Source organism: Mustela nivalis (genome assembly GCF_964662115.1).
Source record: "Mustela nivalis genome assembly, chromosome: 9".
NCBI lineage: Eukaryota > Metazoa > Chordata > Mammalia > Carnivora > Mustelidae > Mustela > Mustela nivalis.
Genome location: NC_139028.1, coordinates 106,970,339 through 106,989,237, shown reverse-complemented (window position 1 = coordinate 106,989,237; position 18,899 = coordinate 106,970,339). Strand labels below are relative to the sequence as shown.

Sequence of the window (18,899 nt, the reverse complement as noted above, 5' to 3'; positions counted from 1 at the left end):
GCTTTGGATGGTGGTTTCCTCATTTGCAAAACAGTCAAAAAATTGAACATGATAACCAAATATTTTTTGAGCTTAGAAAATGACATTTGTTAAATACTTTGGATGTATTATGTTACCGAAGCCAAATAATCATATCCACTTACAAATGAGGAAACTGGCAAAGAAAGCAAGCAAGTGATTTGATAAATGACAGGGGTGGGGTTTGATCTAAGGACGATCTGATTTAAAAACACATACCCTCAGTCTTGATGTTAAATGTTTTTTAAAAGAATTCTTCCAGCTTGGTTTTTTCAGTATCTTCTTTTCTTAATGAATTAATTATAATGATAGCTAACATTTATTGGCAACTTATTACTTGACAGAAAATGTGCTAAGGTTCTCTCATTAAATCATTGTTATAGTCCTATAAAGCAGATACTGTTATTATTCCCATTATATAGGCCAGGACACTATGGCTTACGTTAGTTGATTCCTGAATCCCTAATAGTTTCCAGTGGCCCACTCTTAGTTTTTCTTCCTGATTCCCTGACACTAATGTGTCATAGGGCTTTTATTCGTAGCACTTGAAAATGTATATATTAGTGAGTTCTTTTTTTGGACAAATGCTTGCACTGGGTGGCATAAGGAGGGGAATATAGAGCTTATTCCAATATAGATCAGTCCCTGAAGGAGACTTCTATCTGGTACAGAACAATGTCTTGTCATATGGTTTAGTATGTGCACCTGCCATGTCTGCCATGGGGCGGGGAGTCCAGCTAGAATACCAAGGAGTCCGGTACCTAGGGAGAGAGATGACACCAGTCTGGCCACAGGATAAGCTTCCTGGCAAAGGTCACAGTAAACTGACCCTTTAAGGACTGGCACCCTGAGTAGCTCTGAGCTCAGCTTTGTGCAGCTTGGAACAGCTTGTGCAGCTTCATCAACCTCCTGGAAGCCACCCGAATCACACCTATTTGTGTCCAAGCCTCTATTCCTCTTCCTAACTGCACTGACAATTTCTGCTTTCCATATACCAATACGACTGATGCTTCACACACTTCCTCAGGTCTCGGGATGATCTGTGATTCCACCAAACAGACATATAACTATACTTACTGCTTTAGAATGTGTCTTTTCTTTTTTCTCCAAAATATTATTAAAAAGATAGAAATAAGTGTTGGCGAGGCTATGGAAAAAGAAGAACTCGAGTACATCATTGGTTGGGAATGGAAATTGGTGCAGCCACACTGGAAAGCAGTATGGAGGTTCCTCAAAAGTCAAAAATACAACTACCACACAATCCATACAACCCAGCAGTTCCATTTCTGGATGTTTATCCAAAGAGAATGAAAACACCAACTTGAAAAGATACATATACTCTATGTTTATTGCAACACTGTTTATAACAGCAGAAATATGGAAGAAACCTAAGTGTCTAACAGTAGATGAATGGAATGGATGGGGGGGGGAGGAATATTATGCAGCCATAAAAAAGAACAAAATCTTGCCATATGTGACAACATGGATGGATCTTGAAGGTGTTATGCTGAGTGCCATAAGTTAGGATTAAATAGTATTCAAACATCCATGATTGTACAAATATTACCTCCCTCCATGTACCATGGCTGCTCTGTTCATGGGTCCATTGTGCTGGCATTGAGGTGACTGAGGACACGGGCTGCCTGAAATTTTGTCTACCTGGTCAGTGATGTCTGCACCAGGTGATATTGTTGGCATTGATATAAGACATGAAGAACTGCATCCACTGGACACAATCTATCCATGCGCTTTCCCAGCAGAGCTCTTTGTCTCTGCTTTCCCAGTGTTGCATCTTCCAGGTACCTGAACAACCCACCAGGCCATTTGCAATGTCTCAGAAGTCAAGTATATTTTTAACTCAGGCTATTTCCATTTGTAGTAGAATCTATAGTGTCACCTCTTTAATTGTTGATGCTGGTAATTTGTTTCTTTTCTTTTTTTCTGATCAGTCTGGTAAGTGTATTGATTTTATTGATCTATTCAAAGAACCTGGTTTTGATTCCATTGCTTTTAAAAAAGTTTTTTTGTTTTTGTTTTTTTACCAAATTGATTTCCACTCCGACTTTAATTGTTTCTTTTTTTCCGTGTATTAGTTTACTGTGGCTACTGTAAGAGATTACTAAAAAGTGGGCCGAAATCAAGAGGGCAGCAGGATCATCATTCCTCTAGAGATTCTTGGTAGGTGGGGGAGAGGGGGAATTTATTCCCTGCTACAGAATTCCTTGGCTTGGGGAACACACCTCTCCAACCTCTGCCTCTGTCTTCACATTACCTTCTCCTCTCTCTCTTTCTAGTCTTTTCTACATCTCTTCCTCTTATAAGAATAATTTATTGCATTTGGGTCCCACCTAGATACCTAGAAAACCTCTTCATCTCAGATCTCAATTTAATTTTATCAGTGAAACCCATTAAACCAAATCAAGAAGTGTTTACAGGTTCTAGGGATCAGGATCTGAACCCTTTGAGTTTCACATTGTGCTTATTTGGGTTTTATTTTCACCTCCTTTTCTAGTTTTTCTTGGGTAGAAACTGAAGTAATTGGCTGAAGACTTTTTATCTTGTTCTCTGTTGGTTGTACTAGAAATTTCCCAAAGCTCTGAGTGGAGCTTTACATTTTTCCTATTAATTTTGATATGTCATTGTTTTCATTCTGTTAAAGATAATTTCTATATTTATTTAATTTTTTTTAACTTATAGGTTATTTGGAAGTGTTTTATTTATATTTGGGGATTTTCCAAAGATCTTTCTGTTACTGTTTTCTAATTCAATTACTTTGAGGTCAAGAGAATATACTTTCTATGACTTGAATATTTTAAAATTTGAGACTTTTTATGATGGTATATCATGGTGAATATTCTTTTTCTTTATTAATTATTTTTATTAACATATAATGTATTATTTGCCCCAGGGATACAGGTCTGTGAATCATCAGGCTTACACATGTCACAGCACTCACCATAGCACACACCCTCCCCAATGTCCATAACCCAGCCACCTTCTCCAGACTCCCATCCCCCCAGCAACCCTGATTTGTTTTGTGAGATTCAGAGTCTCTTATGGTTTGTCTCCCTCCCGATCCCATCTTGTTTCATTTTTTCCTTCCCTATCCCCCAAACTCCCCACCCTGCCTCTCAAATTCCTCATATCAGAGAGATCATATGATAATTGCCTTTCTCTGATTGACTTACTTTGCTCAGCATAATACCCATCTGGTTTCCATCCACGTCATTGCAAATGACAAGATTTCATTTCTTTTGATGGCTGCACAGTGTTCCATTGTCTATATACCACAACTTCTTTATCCATTCACCTGTTGATGGACATCTAGGTTCTTTCCATAGTTTGGCTATTGTGAACATTGGTGCTATAAACATTCAGGTGCACGTGCCCCTTTGGATCACTACATTTGTATCTTTAGGGAAAATACCCAGTAGTGCAATTGCTAGGTCATAGGGTAGGTTTATTTTAAACTTTTTGAGGAGCATCCATGCTGTTTTCCAGAGTGACTGCACCAGCTTGCCTTCCCATCATGGTAAATATTCTAAGTACATTTAAAAATAATTCTTATTCTCCTATTACTGACAGGAGTGTTCTAGAAGTGCTAAGTTCTGTTCATAATGCTATCTAATCCTTCTATATCCTTACTGATATTTTATCTACTTATTGTATCAATGACTAAGAGAATAATGTTGAAATACCCTACTCTAATTGTAGACTCATTTGTTTTTCCTTACAGTTATATTGGTGTTTGCTTTATGTATTTTGAAGCTATATCATCAAGTGCAAAAATGCAGAGAGTTGTCAAATCTTCTTGATAAATTGACCCCACTATCATTTTGAACTTACTTCTTTATCTTGGTAGTTTTTGTTTGCTCTAACATATGTTTGGTCTGATGTAATAGAGCCACACCATCTACCCCTTTGTTAGTATTAGCAAAGCTTATCTTTCTCCAGCCTTTTAATATTAAACTATTTGTGTGTCGTATATTCAAAGTGTGTTTCTCAAGGCGGTATATGTTGATCTTGCTTTAGTTGCAATATCAATTTTACCTTTTAGGGGTATTTATTTATTTATTTATTTATTTTTTAAATTTTTTATTTTTTATAAACATATATTTTTATCCCCAGGGGTACAGGTCTGTGAATCACCAGGTTTATACACTTCACAGCACTCACCAAAGCACATACCCTCCCCAATGTCCATAATCCCACCCCCTTCTCCCAAACCCCCTCCCCCTAGCAACCCTCAGTTTGTTTTGTGAGATTAAGAGTCACTGTTTTTATATAAATAGTGTACGTTTTTTTTTTTAATTAAATTTATTTATTTTCAGCATAACAGTATTCATTATTTTTGCACCACAACCAGTGCTCCATGCAATCCATGCCCTCTATAATACGCACCACCTTGTACCCCAACCTCCCACTCCCCACCTCTTTAAAACCCTCAGATTGTTTTTCAGAGTCCATAGTCTCTCATGGTTCACTTCCCCTTCCAATTTCCCACCATCTTGCTTTTTGTTTCCTTGTTGTTACATCTTTTTTTTTTTTTTTTTTGGTCCCATCTGTTTTTGTTCATTTTTGTTTCATTTTCTCATTTCTTTGAATCAGTTTTTGGTTGAAAACTATCCCAGGGAGTGTTTATTTGTTTTTTTTTGGGGGGGGGGCACTTCTAGCTTGCTGAGTAGTAGAAAATTAGTAGAAAGAGAAATCCTCAGAAAAAGAAATGCAGGTGGTGGTAGTGAGAGTTGGCTGGTAAGAGCAGGGTACAACAGAGTAACAGGAAAGCAGTGCACACACTACATTTTCTGAAGAGCCTAAAAGTTCACCAAAGATATTATTAAAAAAAAAAAAAAAGATTTATTTATTTATTTGAGAGAGAAGGAATACAAGCAGGGGGAGAGGGGGAGGGAGAAACAGGCTTCCTCTGAGCAGGGAGTCCTGATCCCAGGACTCTGGGATCACGACCTGAGCCAAAGGCAGAAGCTTAATGACTGAGCCACCCAGTCACCCCCAAAGATGTGATTTTAAGCCTCTTTCTTGCTGGCTAGTAATTGGAGAGGCAATCTCATGATGTGGTGGGATGCCCAATGAGTAAGTTGCTAAGGCTCATTTAAATGACTGTTTCCAGATCAGGAGAAAAAAAAAAAACTTTACCTCTTGGCTTTATCCCAGGGATTAAATGGTGGACACAAAAGGGATTATGTAGCGGTGAATTGAAGATGGTAGGATAAGGTGGGACATTAACAGTCAGAAGCCGTTTCAAGCTAGGACTATCTTTACCAACACTTGTATTATTCATGTTGAAATACATATACATTTTCTAAAGAAGTAAGTTGTTTGCTTTATGGATGGTGACTTACATGTTATATTTATTTATGGACAACTTTAGGAAGAAAGTGAGATTACAAGGTATAGAGATAAAGACATAGATAAAATAATAGATTTGGATGTAATTTCTTAGATCATACATGCTATACATACTTTTCATATTCTTTTTCTAAATTAATAAAAATATGAATGTCTTCTTATCTGTTTAAGTTTTCATCCCCACATTATTTCTAAGGTTTGTTATTTTCCACTTATAAAGTATGGAAATATAAGTAAATGTAAATTTCCCATCCACTCCAGATTCCTATGAAGAGATTCCTCATCTAAAGATTTTGCCTGCATATAAAAGATGCATATTTGTACATGTGTATACACTTTTACAAATAATGTAAAGGAAAGCTTACCTTATACACATCTCTACTCCTGGCTTATTCATTTATTTATTTTACTGAATGAATCTGATATATACTGTTGTATAAATTTAAGATGTACAATGTGTTAATTTGATACATTTATATATTGTAATATGTCCATCATTGCATTGTATATTGTAATATGACTGTCATTATCATGTTACATAATTATAGTATAGCATTGTTATCTATATTCATTATACTATGCATGGGTAAAAGAGTCCATTCATGTTGTAAATGACAGGTTATTCTCCTTTCTTATGGCTGAATAATATTTCATTGTGTATATATGCCACATTAAAAGAAAAAGTAGCCAATCGATCATGAGCAGGGGCGGGGCCAAGGCAGAGGGAAAGAATCCTCGAACAGAATCCCCACTGAGCATAGAGGCTGATGCTGGGCTAGATCCCAGCATCATGACCTGAGTGGAAATCAAGAGTGGGCTGTTTCACTGAGCCACTCAGGTGCTCCCACACCACTTTTTTCTTATCTATTTATCTCTTAATGGGCATTGAGGTATATATATATGTGTATGTGTGTGTGTGTGTGTGTGTTTGTGTGTGTATATATATATATGCTATTGTAAGTAATGTTGCAATAAACATAGAAGTTCAGATCTCTCCTCACAACTGTTTTCATTTCCTTCAGGTGTATACACAGAAGTAGAATTGCTGGATTCTACGGTAGACCATGTTTTTAATTTGGGGGAGAGCCTCCATACTGTTTTATAGTGGTGGGACCAATTCACATTTCCATCAACAATGTAGAAAGGTTTCATTTTTTTCTACATCCTCACCAGTACTTCTCGTGTCTTGTTTTCTTGATTATAGTCACTCAACAGGTGTGAGGCGATATATTTTTGTGGTTTTGATTTTTATTTTCCTGACAATTAGTGATGTTGAACATCTTTCCACTTGCCTGTTGGCCCCCATTTTGTTGTCCTCTCTGGAAATAGGTCTATTTAACTTTTCTGCCCATTAAAAAAACATATTTATTTGTTTATTTATTTAAGCTTTTATTTTAATTCCAGTATACTTAATATACAGTGTTGTATTAGTTTCTTTCAGGTGTACAATGTAGTGATTCAACATTCCATATATTACTCAGTGCTAATCAAGGTAAGTGTACCCTTAGTCCCCTTCACCTGTTTCACCCATTCCCCACACACATCTCCCCTCTGGCAATCATCTCTTTGTTCTCTGTAATTAAGAGTCTGTGTTTTTTGGTTTGTCTCTTTCTGTTTTTTCTTTTTGTTCATTTGTTTTGTTTCTTAAGCCACACATATAATAAGTGAAATCATATGGTATCCACCTTTCTGTGACTGACTTATTTCACTCAGTTCATGCTCTCTAGGTCCATCCATGTTGTTTCAAATGGCACATGGCCAAATAATATTCCATTGTATATATATATACACCACACCTTTATCAATTCATATATCAGTGGACACTTGGGATGCATCCATAGTTAGGTTAACAATGTTAATTCTTCTTATCCATGAGCATAGACTGTCTTTATATTGTGTTTTCTTTTTTTTTTTTTTAAATCAAATTTAACTTTTTATTTTTTTTTATAAACATATATTTTTATCCCCAGGGGTACAGGTCTGTGAATCACCAGGTTTACACACTTCACAGCACTCACCAAAGCACATACCCTCCCCAATGTCCATAATCCCACCCCCTTCTCCCAAACCCCCTCCCCCCAAGTGACTCTTAATCTTATATTGTGTTTTCTTTGATCTCTCTCAACAGTACTGTGTTTTTCATTGTACACATCTTTCACTTCTTTGGTTAATTTTATCCCTAAGTATTTCATTGTTTTTGATGCTATTTTGAAAGGTGTATTTTTCTTTATTTCTTTTTCAGATGTTTCATCATTAGTGTAAAGGAATGCAACTACAACTTTACTGAACTGTTGATTAGTTCTTACAATTTTTTGATGGACTCCTATATATAAAAGCATTTAATCAACAAAAAGTGGCAACTTTAGTTCTTCCTTTCTCATTTGGATGTCTTTTATTTCTTTGTCTTGTCTAATTCCTATAGCTAAGACTTCCAGTACTATGTTGAATAAGTTTGGTGAGAGTGAGAAAAGTTGTCTTGTTCCTGATCTTAGAGGAAAACTTTTCTTCATTGAGTATAATGTCAGCTGTGGGTTTGTCTTATACAGTCTTCATTATATTGATGTATGTCCCTTCTATACTCAATATGTTAAAAGTTTTTTTTTTTTGAAAAAAGTGTTGCATTTTTTTTTAAATTTATTTTTTATTTATTTTCAGCATAACAGTATTCATTATTTTTTCACCACATTCAGTGCTCCATGCAATCCATACCCTCTATAATACCCACCACCTGGTACCCCAACCTCCCACCCCACCACCACTTCAAACCCCTGATTGTTTTACAGTGTTTTATTTTGTGAAAAAATTTTTTCATGTTTATTGAGATGATGTGATTTTGCTCCTTGTTTTTTAAAGTCGAATATTTCATATGTAATTGTATCACTTCAAAACTCATAGCTCTAACTCATTTAAAATCCTATTTAACATGGAAAATATTGATAAAAAATGATTTTAAGCATTTGTTATTTTAACTAGTGCTGCAACAATAGATACATTTTGTGTTAGCTGTGCCATTCAATTTTTAAAGCTTTCTGCTTTTAATATTCTTTTAAACATATTTTACTTTACATAGTACTAGAGGTCCTAGCCTCAGCAATCAGACAACAAAAGGAAATTAAAGGCATCCAAATCGGCAAAGAAGAAGTCAAATTATCACTCTTCGCAGATGATATGATACTATATGTGGAAAACCCAAAAGACTCCACTCCAAAACTGCTAGAACTTGTACAGGAATTCAGTAAAGTGTCAGGATATAAAATCAATGCACAGAAATCAGTTGCATTTCTCTACACCAACAACAAGACAGAAGAAAGAGAAATTAAGGAGTCAATCCCATTTACAATTGCACCCCAAACCATAAGATACCTAGGAATAAACCTAACCAAAGAGGCACAAAATCTATACTCAGAAAAATATAAAGTACTCATGAAAGAAATTGAGGAAGACACAAAGAAATGGAAAAATGTTCCATGCTCCTGGATTGGAAGAATAAATATTGTGAAAATGTCAATGCTACCTAAAGCAATCTACACATTTAATGCAATTCCTATCAAAGTACCATCCATCTTTTTCAAAGAAATGGACCAAATAATGCTAAAATTTATATGGAACCAGAAAAGACCTCGAATAGCCAAAGGGATATTGAAAAAGAAAGCCAACGTGGTGGCATCACAATTCCGGACTTCAAGCTCTATTATAAAGCTGTCATCATCAAAACAGCATGGTACTGGCACAAAAACAGACCCATAGATCAATGGAACAGAATAGAGAGCCCAGAAATAGACGCTCAACTCTATGGTCAACTAATCTTCGACAAAGCAGGAAAGAATGTCCAATGGAAAAAAGACAGCCTCTTCAATAAATGGTGCTGGGAAAATTGGACAGCCACATGCAGAAAAATGAAATTGGACCATTTCCTTACACCACACACAAAAATAGACTCAAAATGGATGAAGGACCTCAATGTGCGAAAGGAATCCATCAAAATCCTTGAGGAGAACACAGGCAGCAACCTCTTCGACCTCAGCCACAGCAACATCTTCCTAGGAACAACGCCAAAGGCAAGGGAAGCAAGGGCAAAAATGAACTATTGGGATTTCATCAAGATCAAAAGCTTTTGCACAGCAAAGGAAACAGTTAACAAAATCAAAAGACAACTGACAGAATGGGAGAAGATATTTGCAAACGACATATCAGATAAAGGACTAGTGTCCAGAATCTATAAAGAACTTAGCAAACTCAACACCCAAAGAACAAATAATCCAATCAAGAAATGGGCAGAGGACATGAACAGACATTTCTGCAAAGAAGACATCCAGATGGCCAACAGACACATGAAAAAGTGCTCCATATCACTCAGCAGCAGGGAAATACAAATCAAAACCACAATGCGATATCACCTCACACCAGTCAGAATGGCTAAAATCAACAAGTCAGGAAATGACAGATGCTGGCGAGGATGTGGAGAAAGGGGAACCCTCCTACACTGTTGGTGGGAATGCAAGCTGGTGCAGCCACTCTGGAAAACAGCATGGAGGTTCCTCAAAATGTTGAAAATAGAACTGCCCTATGACCCAGCAATTGCACTATTGGGTATTTACCCTAAAGATACAAACGTAGTGATCCAAAGGGGCACGTGCACCCGAATGTTTATAGCAGCAATGTCCACAATAGCCAAACTATGGAAAGAACCTAGATGTCCATCAACAGATGAATGGATCAAGAAGATGTGGTATATATACACAATGGAATACTATGCAGCCATCAAAAGAAATGAAGTCTTGCCATTTGCGACAACATGGATGGAACTAGAGCGTATCATGCTTAGCGAAATAAGTCAAGCAGAGAAAGACAACTATCATATGATCTCCCTGATATGAGGAAGTGGTGATGCAACATGGGGGCTTAAGTGGGTAGGAGAAGAATCAATGAAACAAGATGGGATTGAGAGGGAGACAAACCATAAGAGACTCTTAATCTCACAAAACAAACTGAGGGTTGCTGGGGGGAGGGGGTTTGGGAGAAGGGGGTGGGATTATGGACATTGGGGAGGGTATGTGCTTTGGTGAGTGCTGTGAAGTGTGTAAACCTGGTGATTCACAGACCTGTACCCCTGGGGATAAAAATATATGTTTATAAAAAATAAAAAATAAAAAAAAATATTTTACTTTACAGTACAACTTTTCATGTGTGAGGCATCTGTAATGTATGTGCATTTCTTCTGGTAATATGAAAATGATATAATTTATTTTTATAATTTATGGTGTTAACTTTTAGATTGTATATAATAAAATATTTCTTAAATTATTGTTTTCAAACTATATCATTATAAAAGATGTTAATTAATATTAGACTTTTCTTACATTTATATTTCTTATTTTCCTTCCATAGGCTCATTTTAATAGATTATATTATTATCCTTGACACTCCTAGTGGCGAATTTCCTATGTCTTAGAATATACCCACATATGAAATGCTGTATTTATCACGTTTAATCAGTATTTAATAGCTCTCTATACTGGAAGAAGGAGATTGGCAGGCAAGAGAACCTGTAAAACTCTGTCTTCTTTTATGTTTGTCTGAATTATATTATCATATTATTAGTCATATTAATATCATTATTGATTGTATTAATACTGTTATACCATCATTTCCTATAATCACAACAGCTTTTTATTCTTGAGCTCATACATAAAAGTATTCACTCTAATCAATGTAGGGTGGAAGGAAATTTTTAAGCATTTTGAGAATGATTAGACTTTTCTCCTCTTAAAGAAAAGGAAGTCTAGCCAACTTACTAGAATTTTATGTTTTTTTTTTCCTTAAAATATATTGTGTGCACCTGGATGTTATATACAAACAATGAATTATGGAACACTACATCAAAAACTAATGATGGTACTGCATGGTGACTAACATAACACAATAAAAAAAGGAAAAAATATATTGTGTGCTTTTCAATTCGGTAATGTGGCAAGATTAACTAGGAATAAACCTAACCAAAGGTAAAAGATCTGTACTCTAAAAACTATTGAACACTGATGAAAGAAATTGAGGAAGACACAAAGAGATGGAAAAACATTCCATGCTCATGGATTAGGAGAATAAATATTGTTAAAATATCTATACCACCTAGATAATCTACACATTCAATGCAATTGGTATCAAAGTAGCATCAGTATTTTTCACAGAGCTGGAACAAATAATCCTAAAATTTGTATGGAACCAGAAAAGACCAAGAATAGCCAGAATGTTGAAAAAAAAAATCTGGTGGCATCACAATGACAGGCTTCAAGCTCTATTACAAAGCTGTAATCATCAAGACAATATGGTACTGGCACAAAAACAGACACACAGATTAATGGAGCAGAACAGAACAGAAATGGACCCTCAGCTCTATGGCCAACTAATCTTTGACAAAGCAGGAAAGAATATCCAATGGAAAAAAGACAGTCTCTTCAATGAATGGTACTTGGAAAATAGATAGCCACATGCAGAAGAATGAAAAAAGGCCATTTTTTCACACCATACACAAAGATAAACTCAAATGGGTGAAGGACCTCAATGTGAGACAGGAATCCATCAAAATCCTAGGGAAGAACACAAGCAGCAACCACTTAGACTTCCACCACAGCAACTTCTTGCTGGGCACATCTCCAAAGGCAAAGGACACAAAAGCAAAAATGAACTATTGGAATTTCATCAAGCTCAAAATCTTCTGCACAGCAAAGGAAACAGTCAACAAAAATAAAAGGCAACCCATGGAATGGGAGAAGATCTAATTTGCAAATGACATATTAGATAAAGGGATAGTATCCAAGATCTAAAAGGAAGTTATCAAACTGAACACTCAAAAACAAATAATCCAGTCAAGAAGTAGACAGAATACATGAACAGATTTTCTACAAAGAAGTCATCCAAACGGCTAACGGACACATGAAAAAATGCTCCACATCCCTTGGCATCAGGGACATAGAAATAAAAACCACAATAAGATACCACTTCACACCAGTCAGAATGGTTAAAATTAACAAGATGTTAAATGTTGATGAGGATGTGGAGAAAATGGAAACTTCTTATACTTTTGATTGGCATGTAAGCTGGTACAGCCATTCTGGAAGACAGTATGGAGATTCCTCCATAAGTTAAAAACAGATTTGCCCTATGACCCAGCAGTTGCACCCTACTAGGCATTTATCCCAAAGACACAAATGTAGTGACCCAAAGGGGCACCTGCTTCTCAATGTTCATAGTGGCAATGTCCACGATAAACAAACTATGGAAAAAGCCAAAATGTCCATTGACAGATAAATGGATAAAGAAGATGTGGCTCATATATAAAATGGAATATTACTCAGCCATCAGAAAGGATGAATACTTAACAATTACATCAGTTTGGATGGAATTGGATGGTATTATGCTCAGCAAAATAAGTCAGAGAAAGAAAATTATCATATGGTTTCACTCGCATGTGGAATATAAGAAACAGCACAGAGAATCATAGGGGAAGGGAGAAAAACTGAATGGGAAGTCATCAGAGAGGGAGGAAAAAGCATGAGAGAATCTTATAGGAAACAAACAGGGTTGCTGGAGGGAGGGTGGGTGGAGGGCTCGAGTAATTGGGTGATGGGCATTGGGTGTTATACAGAGTTGATAAAATAATTGAACTCTATATCTGAAAGTAAGTATATATTGTATATTGGCTAACTAAATTTAAGTAAAAAAAGAAAAAACACATTTTGTGTGTTTTTACTGCTTAAATAAAGATAATGCTATATTTTTGTAAGTTGTTTACATGCAACATCTCTCTTCTTTAGAGATACCAACTATTTGTATGTTAGATCTTCCTTTAGTCCTAAGTAATCATGTTTTTCTATGAACATTTTGAAGCTGTAGCTTATTTTTAAATTTTATCTTTTTAACCTTCTCAAATATCTTCCATGATTGCTCTAAAGAGTGTCTATATTACTTTTTTGTTTTGTTTCATGTGTTGACAATTTTCATATAATTTCTTTCCTGGCATTAGCCAGCTTCCCATTAAATTATATATATATATATATATTCAATGTTGCTATCCCACAGAATGACTTTTTAAAATTTTAAAAGTGTATTAAAGAATTTCTATATATTTTTTCTGTTAATTGAATGACTTTTCCTCTTATTTTCCTTTCCCTTTTTAGATTTAATAAAATGTCAACAAAATCTGTTTTTGTTGTTTTTCTTATTAGTTTTAATTGGTTTTTAAGAAGAATTTTCCTTCCATCCTTAATTAAATGTATATAGCATAATTTTAATTGCTAAATATACACCATTATGAATTATAAATTTTGGGGAGGAGTTATTTTCAAGTAATTCAACAAATACACAATGAAAATTATTGACAACCTTCTGAGATAGATAGTTAAAATGAACTACCAATAAAATATTATAAGGGTTGAGTAGAAGGGGATACCAACCCTTCTCTCAACAATAAGGTCTCAGAGAAGGTGGTAATTGCAATACTTTAATCTGTTTCACCAGACTCCACATTTGCTCCTCTTTTGTGTGACCCTCCCATCCCAAACATCTTCCTTGTTCTGCTTCTGCTGATCTCATTAACACTGCCTTGGAATACCTTTCCTCTAACTTCAGTCTATCTAAATTTTATTTATTTCTCTAAGGTAATTCCTTCCTTGAGTATTTTCTCCTCTATTCCAGTTTTATAGCGATCTGTCCCTTCTTTGGAGTCCATGGACTATGGTGGTTTTTTTTTTTTTAAATTTTTTTTTTTTTTGTCTAGAGATTAAAAAAACCTGCTGTTTTATTTTAATGTCTAGGTATTATGTCCCCAACTATGCTATAAAGCCTGATAATAATACATAACATTAATGAGCACTGATTCTGTGCTGGACACTCATTAGGTAGTTTAAATGTAGAGCTGTGAATTGTGTAAGACTGATGAATCTCAGACCTGTACCTCTGAAACAAATAATACATTATATGCTAATAAACAAACAAACAAACAAACAAATAAATGTATCACTTTATTAATTCCAAGATCACATCATTCCAAGATCTCTGTGAACTAGACACGGATGTCTTCTTTAGTTTAGGGATTAAGAGAATGAGGCACAGTGAGACTTAAAAATATGCTTAAAGTGATGCAAGCAGTAAAGCAGTGGACTTGAGATTAGCGCCAGGGATGTGTCTCCAGAATCCAGGCAGCGAACTACTTCCTCTAAACTGGTCCTGGCTACTCAATGTATCACACCCCACTGATAGAAAAGAGAGCTCCTTTTGGCATGAAGGATGCCAAAGCAGGCGGACAATCCCTTTTGTTTTCTTAGGAATCCTCTCTTTGAGAAATGACACCGCTGTGAGATAATACTTGGTGCAAGTGCCACTGAGATTATGTTAATTTTGTCCCTTCAGGTGTAAACGCTTGAGATTTTAGTTCTTTGGGGAACTGACACCAAACTACTGAAAACTCCTGAGAACTGTTGGAAACTCCTTATTCTGTGCAGTATGTATATTCCTGTGCGGGTCAATTAGGATCTCTTCACTTGCAGGCTCTTCAAGATGGAGATCTGGTTTCTTCACCATGTGTTTAGAAAGTCCTGTCTCTTGGAAGAGGTTACCACCATGAAGGAAGTTGAGTATTCCTTTCTTCTAGAAAATGATCATTTTCTTTGAACCAGTTAGGGAAGGTACATGAAGGATATCCTTAAAGAAGTAAGTACAGTGCATTTTGGAAGCTATGAATTTTTTGAAATTTGGTGGAAAAACATCAGGATGAGCTTAAATGACAGGAAAGTAACCTTCCTAGCTCAGGCTCTCTAAAGAGAGCAGACTGGCATTTTCTTCACATTCTCAGGAGACTAAACAACTAGTTTATGTCACTTTCTTTTTAAAACTGAATTTCCTGTTTAGTTTTGCACAATATAGAGATACTGCAATGTCTATGAAGATTTCTAAGGCCACAGAATGTGGGTATGAAAGGGACATAAAGATTATCCTCCTTGTCTCAAAATAGCTTATATTTAAATAAGAGAAGAGAAGAGAAGGAAGGAAAGAAAGAAAGAAAGAAAAGAAGGAAGGAAGGAAGCAAGCAAAGAAGGAAGGTAGGAAGAAAGAAAGAAAGAAAGATGGATGGGGTGAGATCAAAATTAGGAGCACCCTGTCTATTCTACTCTCTAAATCCCCACATACCTATATTAGTGTATTTGGACTGGCATTAACATTTATACCATGGCTGATGCCTCTATCATAAGCCTATAATTGTCTTTGTGACTGATGAAATCATACTTTATACTGTATTGAGCAAATAATTATGACAGTGATAAAAGAATCAAGTTGAATGGGTACAGTCACTATTTATATTCTATATCAAGTTTCATATGTAATTATTGTACAATATGAGTAGTATTTTGCTTTTATTTTATTTAGAGGGCATTAGTTGAAGTAATAGTAAATGTGACTTAAGTCAAGCAGAGAGAGTCAATTATCATATGGTTTCACTTATTTGTGGAGCATAACAAATAGCATGGAGGACATGGGGAGTTAGAGAGGAGAAGGGAGTTGGGGGAAATTGGAAGGGGAGGTGAACCATGAGAGACTATGGACTCTGAAAAACAATCTGAGGGTTTTGAAGGGGCGGGGGGGGAGGTTGGGGGAACAAGGTGGTGGGTATTAGAGAGGGCATGGATTGCATGGAGCACTGGGTGTGGAGCAAAAACAATGAATACTGTTACACTGAAAATAAATTAAAAAATTTTAAAAAACCAGATTTTTCTTTCTTTCTTTTTTTTTTTTTTTTTAAAGATTTATTTATTTATTTGACAGAGAGAGAGACAGTGAGAGAGGGAACACTAGCTAGGGGAGTAGGAGAGGGAGAAGCAGGCTTCCTGCTGAGCAGGGAACCTGATGCAGGACTGGATCTCAGGACCCGGGATCATGGCCTGAGCCAAAGGCAGACACTTAATGACTGAGCCACCCAGGCACCCCAAAACCAGACTTCTCATACAAATTTTCCTACATAGTGATTGTCTCTTTGGAAACCATTTGATTTCTTCTTCCTGAACTAATGAGATAAAAAATAGTATTTTCTGCATGGTGCTCCTTGCACAAATCATTCCCCATTTGATATTTTACTCATTACTATAATTGACATTGTCTGGCAGATGTCAGCATAAATGTCTTTTTTTTTTAGATTTTATTTATTTATTTGACAGACAGAGATCACAAGTAGGCAGAGAAGTAGACAGAGACAGAGAGAGAGGAGTAAGCAGGCCCCCCCGCTGAGCAGAGAGCCCGATGTGGGGCTCGATCCCAGGACCCTGGGATCATGACCTGAGCTGAAGGCAGAGGATTTAACCCACTAAGCCACCCAGGCGTCCCAGGATAAGTGTCTTAAAAGAAGTTTATATAATGTATAGGGAATCACGTAAAATAATAATATGTTATTTTGGTGCAAATAGATGCTTAATTTTTTGTGTAACTGTCATGGCATTTCCATTTTGCTGTCCAAAATTTGGCAGATCACTTGTTCTTACACATAAGACCTCTCCATTTCTTCTATGGCATCATATTCTTTTATATCAGTAACTGCTTTACTAATTGTGTGCATTATCCTTTCCACAACCTGTTATCAATGCAAGTAGAGAGTAGACTGATAAACACATCTAAAAATTGCGTCTTAATAATATTAGAATGGTACTGATCCTTCAGTGAGAACAGGAACTCGCTTGCTTAGTCTTTCCCAAATGTCTGCTGTAAGGATCTGAATATCACATTGGTGTGATTTTACTTCCAGTAAAAGTATTCTTTAGTGAGTTTTATTATCCCATAACACAGTAAAATGAAATGTGGAGACTAATCCTCATTTCAAATACACCTTGAGGGAGGTTTCGACAATGTAGTTGGACTCCTCTTTCTCTGGGAGAGAGTACTGAATCCAAAGAGATCGGGGGTGAATTGTCCAAGTTTACACAGTATCTATGCACAACTCCTAGACCTAGTACATGGACATCCTGTCTTCCAGTTCAACAATAATTCAATAATTGCCTGTTATAGACCTGCTTAGGATAAGCTATCATTTGTATAAAATATTATTTCTAAGTGCTAGTGATGGATTTTTTAAATTATAAAAATAGTTTTTCCTTCTTGTAACAGATTACAACTGACCAATGGAAGATAAGAACCAGACAGAAGTGACTGAATTTCTTTTCTTGGGCCTCACAGATCACCTCCATCATCAGATTGTCCTCTTTGTCATGCTTCTCTTTGTCTATCTTGTCACCCTGGGGGGTAACGTAGGCATGATCATTCTCATATGGACTGATGCAAGACTCCACACTCCTATGTACTTTTTTCTCAGCCACTTGTCCTTTGTAGATATTTGTTCTTCTTCTTCCATTGCCCCCAAGATGCTGTGTGATATCTTTGTGGAGAAAAAACACATCTCTTTTGTGGGTTGTGCTGCACAGATGTGGTTCTCTGGTTTCTTTGTGGTATCTGAATGTTTCCTCCTGGCTTCCATGGCATATGACCGGTACATGGCCATCTGTAAGCCCTTGCTGTACACACTCATCATGTCCCAGAGAGTCTGTGTGCAGCTGGTGGCAGGGCCTTACGCCATGGCTCTTATAAACACAATGACCCACACAATTCTCACTTTTCGCTTACCCTTCTGTGGTCTAAATATCATCAATCACTTCTTCTGTGACATTTCTCCACTGCTGTCTCTAGCATGTGCAGACACATGGATCAATAAATTAGTGCTCTTCATCTTGGCTGGAGCTATTGTCATACTCAGTGGCCTGATCATCATGGTCTCCTATGTTTGCATCCTGGTGGCCATCTTGAAGATCCAGACTGCTGATGGGAGGCAGAAAGCTTTCTCCACTTGCTCTTCTCACATGGCAGTCGTCTCCATCCTGTATGGGACTCTTTTATTTATCTATGTTCTGCCTGGCTCAACTTCCTCCCTGGATATCAATAAAGTGATTTCTCTATTTTATACTGTGGTAATCCCCATGTTGAACCCCCTCATTTATAGTCTGAGGAACAAGGAGGTGAAAAATGCATTCAGGAGGAAGTTGGAAAGGAAAAATTCTCTAGTGGTCTTGGTAAAATAGAACTCTGTTGTGTTGTACCGTAGATGTTGGTACAGACTGTACAAGAAAGCAATCACTGAAGTGGAAGTTAGAAGGTGCATGTGAATCCGTGCTCTGCCAGCTCACAGATGATTTGAAAAGTGGAGTAGTTCCTAAATATTTTTCCATCCCATCTTGTTTGTGACATGACAAGAGTTTCATAATAATATAGAGATTTATTGAGAATATAAATGTGAAATTATACTGGAAGAAAACTTAGGTGACCGTTTGTGCAGTCATGGATGTTTGAATACTATTTAATCCAGACAAGAAAACCAAAACTTGTAATAAAAAATTCAGGGTACCACAAATAATATTACAAGGAAATAATAAAACAAGAGAAAATGTTTGCACACATTTCCAAACAATGAAGTTGTATCTCTG

The 18,899-nt window shown here is 36.3% G+C and overlaps 1 protein-coding gene across 1 annotated transcript; it reads left to right on the top strand.

Moving 5' to 3' along the window:
• Positions 1 to 17,546: 17,546 nt before the first annotated feature.
• Positions 17,547 to 18,480, top strand: LOC309872926 (olfactory receptor 5G3-like; the record flags this gene model as incomplete). Its single annotated transcript, XM_082747895.1, is given in 2 exon segments — positions 17,547 to 18,461; positions 18,463 to 18,480. Coding segments are annotated over 2 exon segments (933 nt in total).
• Between the last annotated feature and the right edge of the window lie 419 nt (positions 18,481 to 18,899).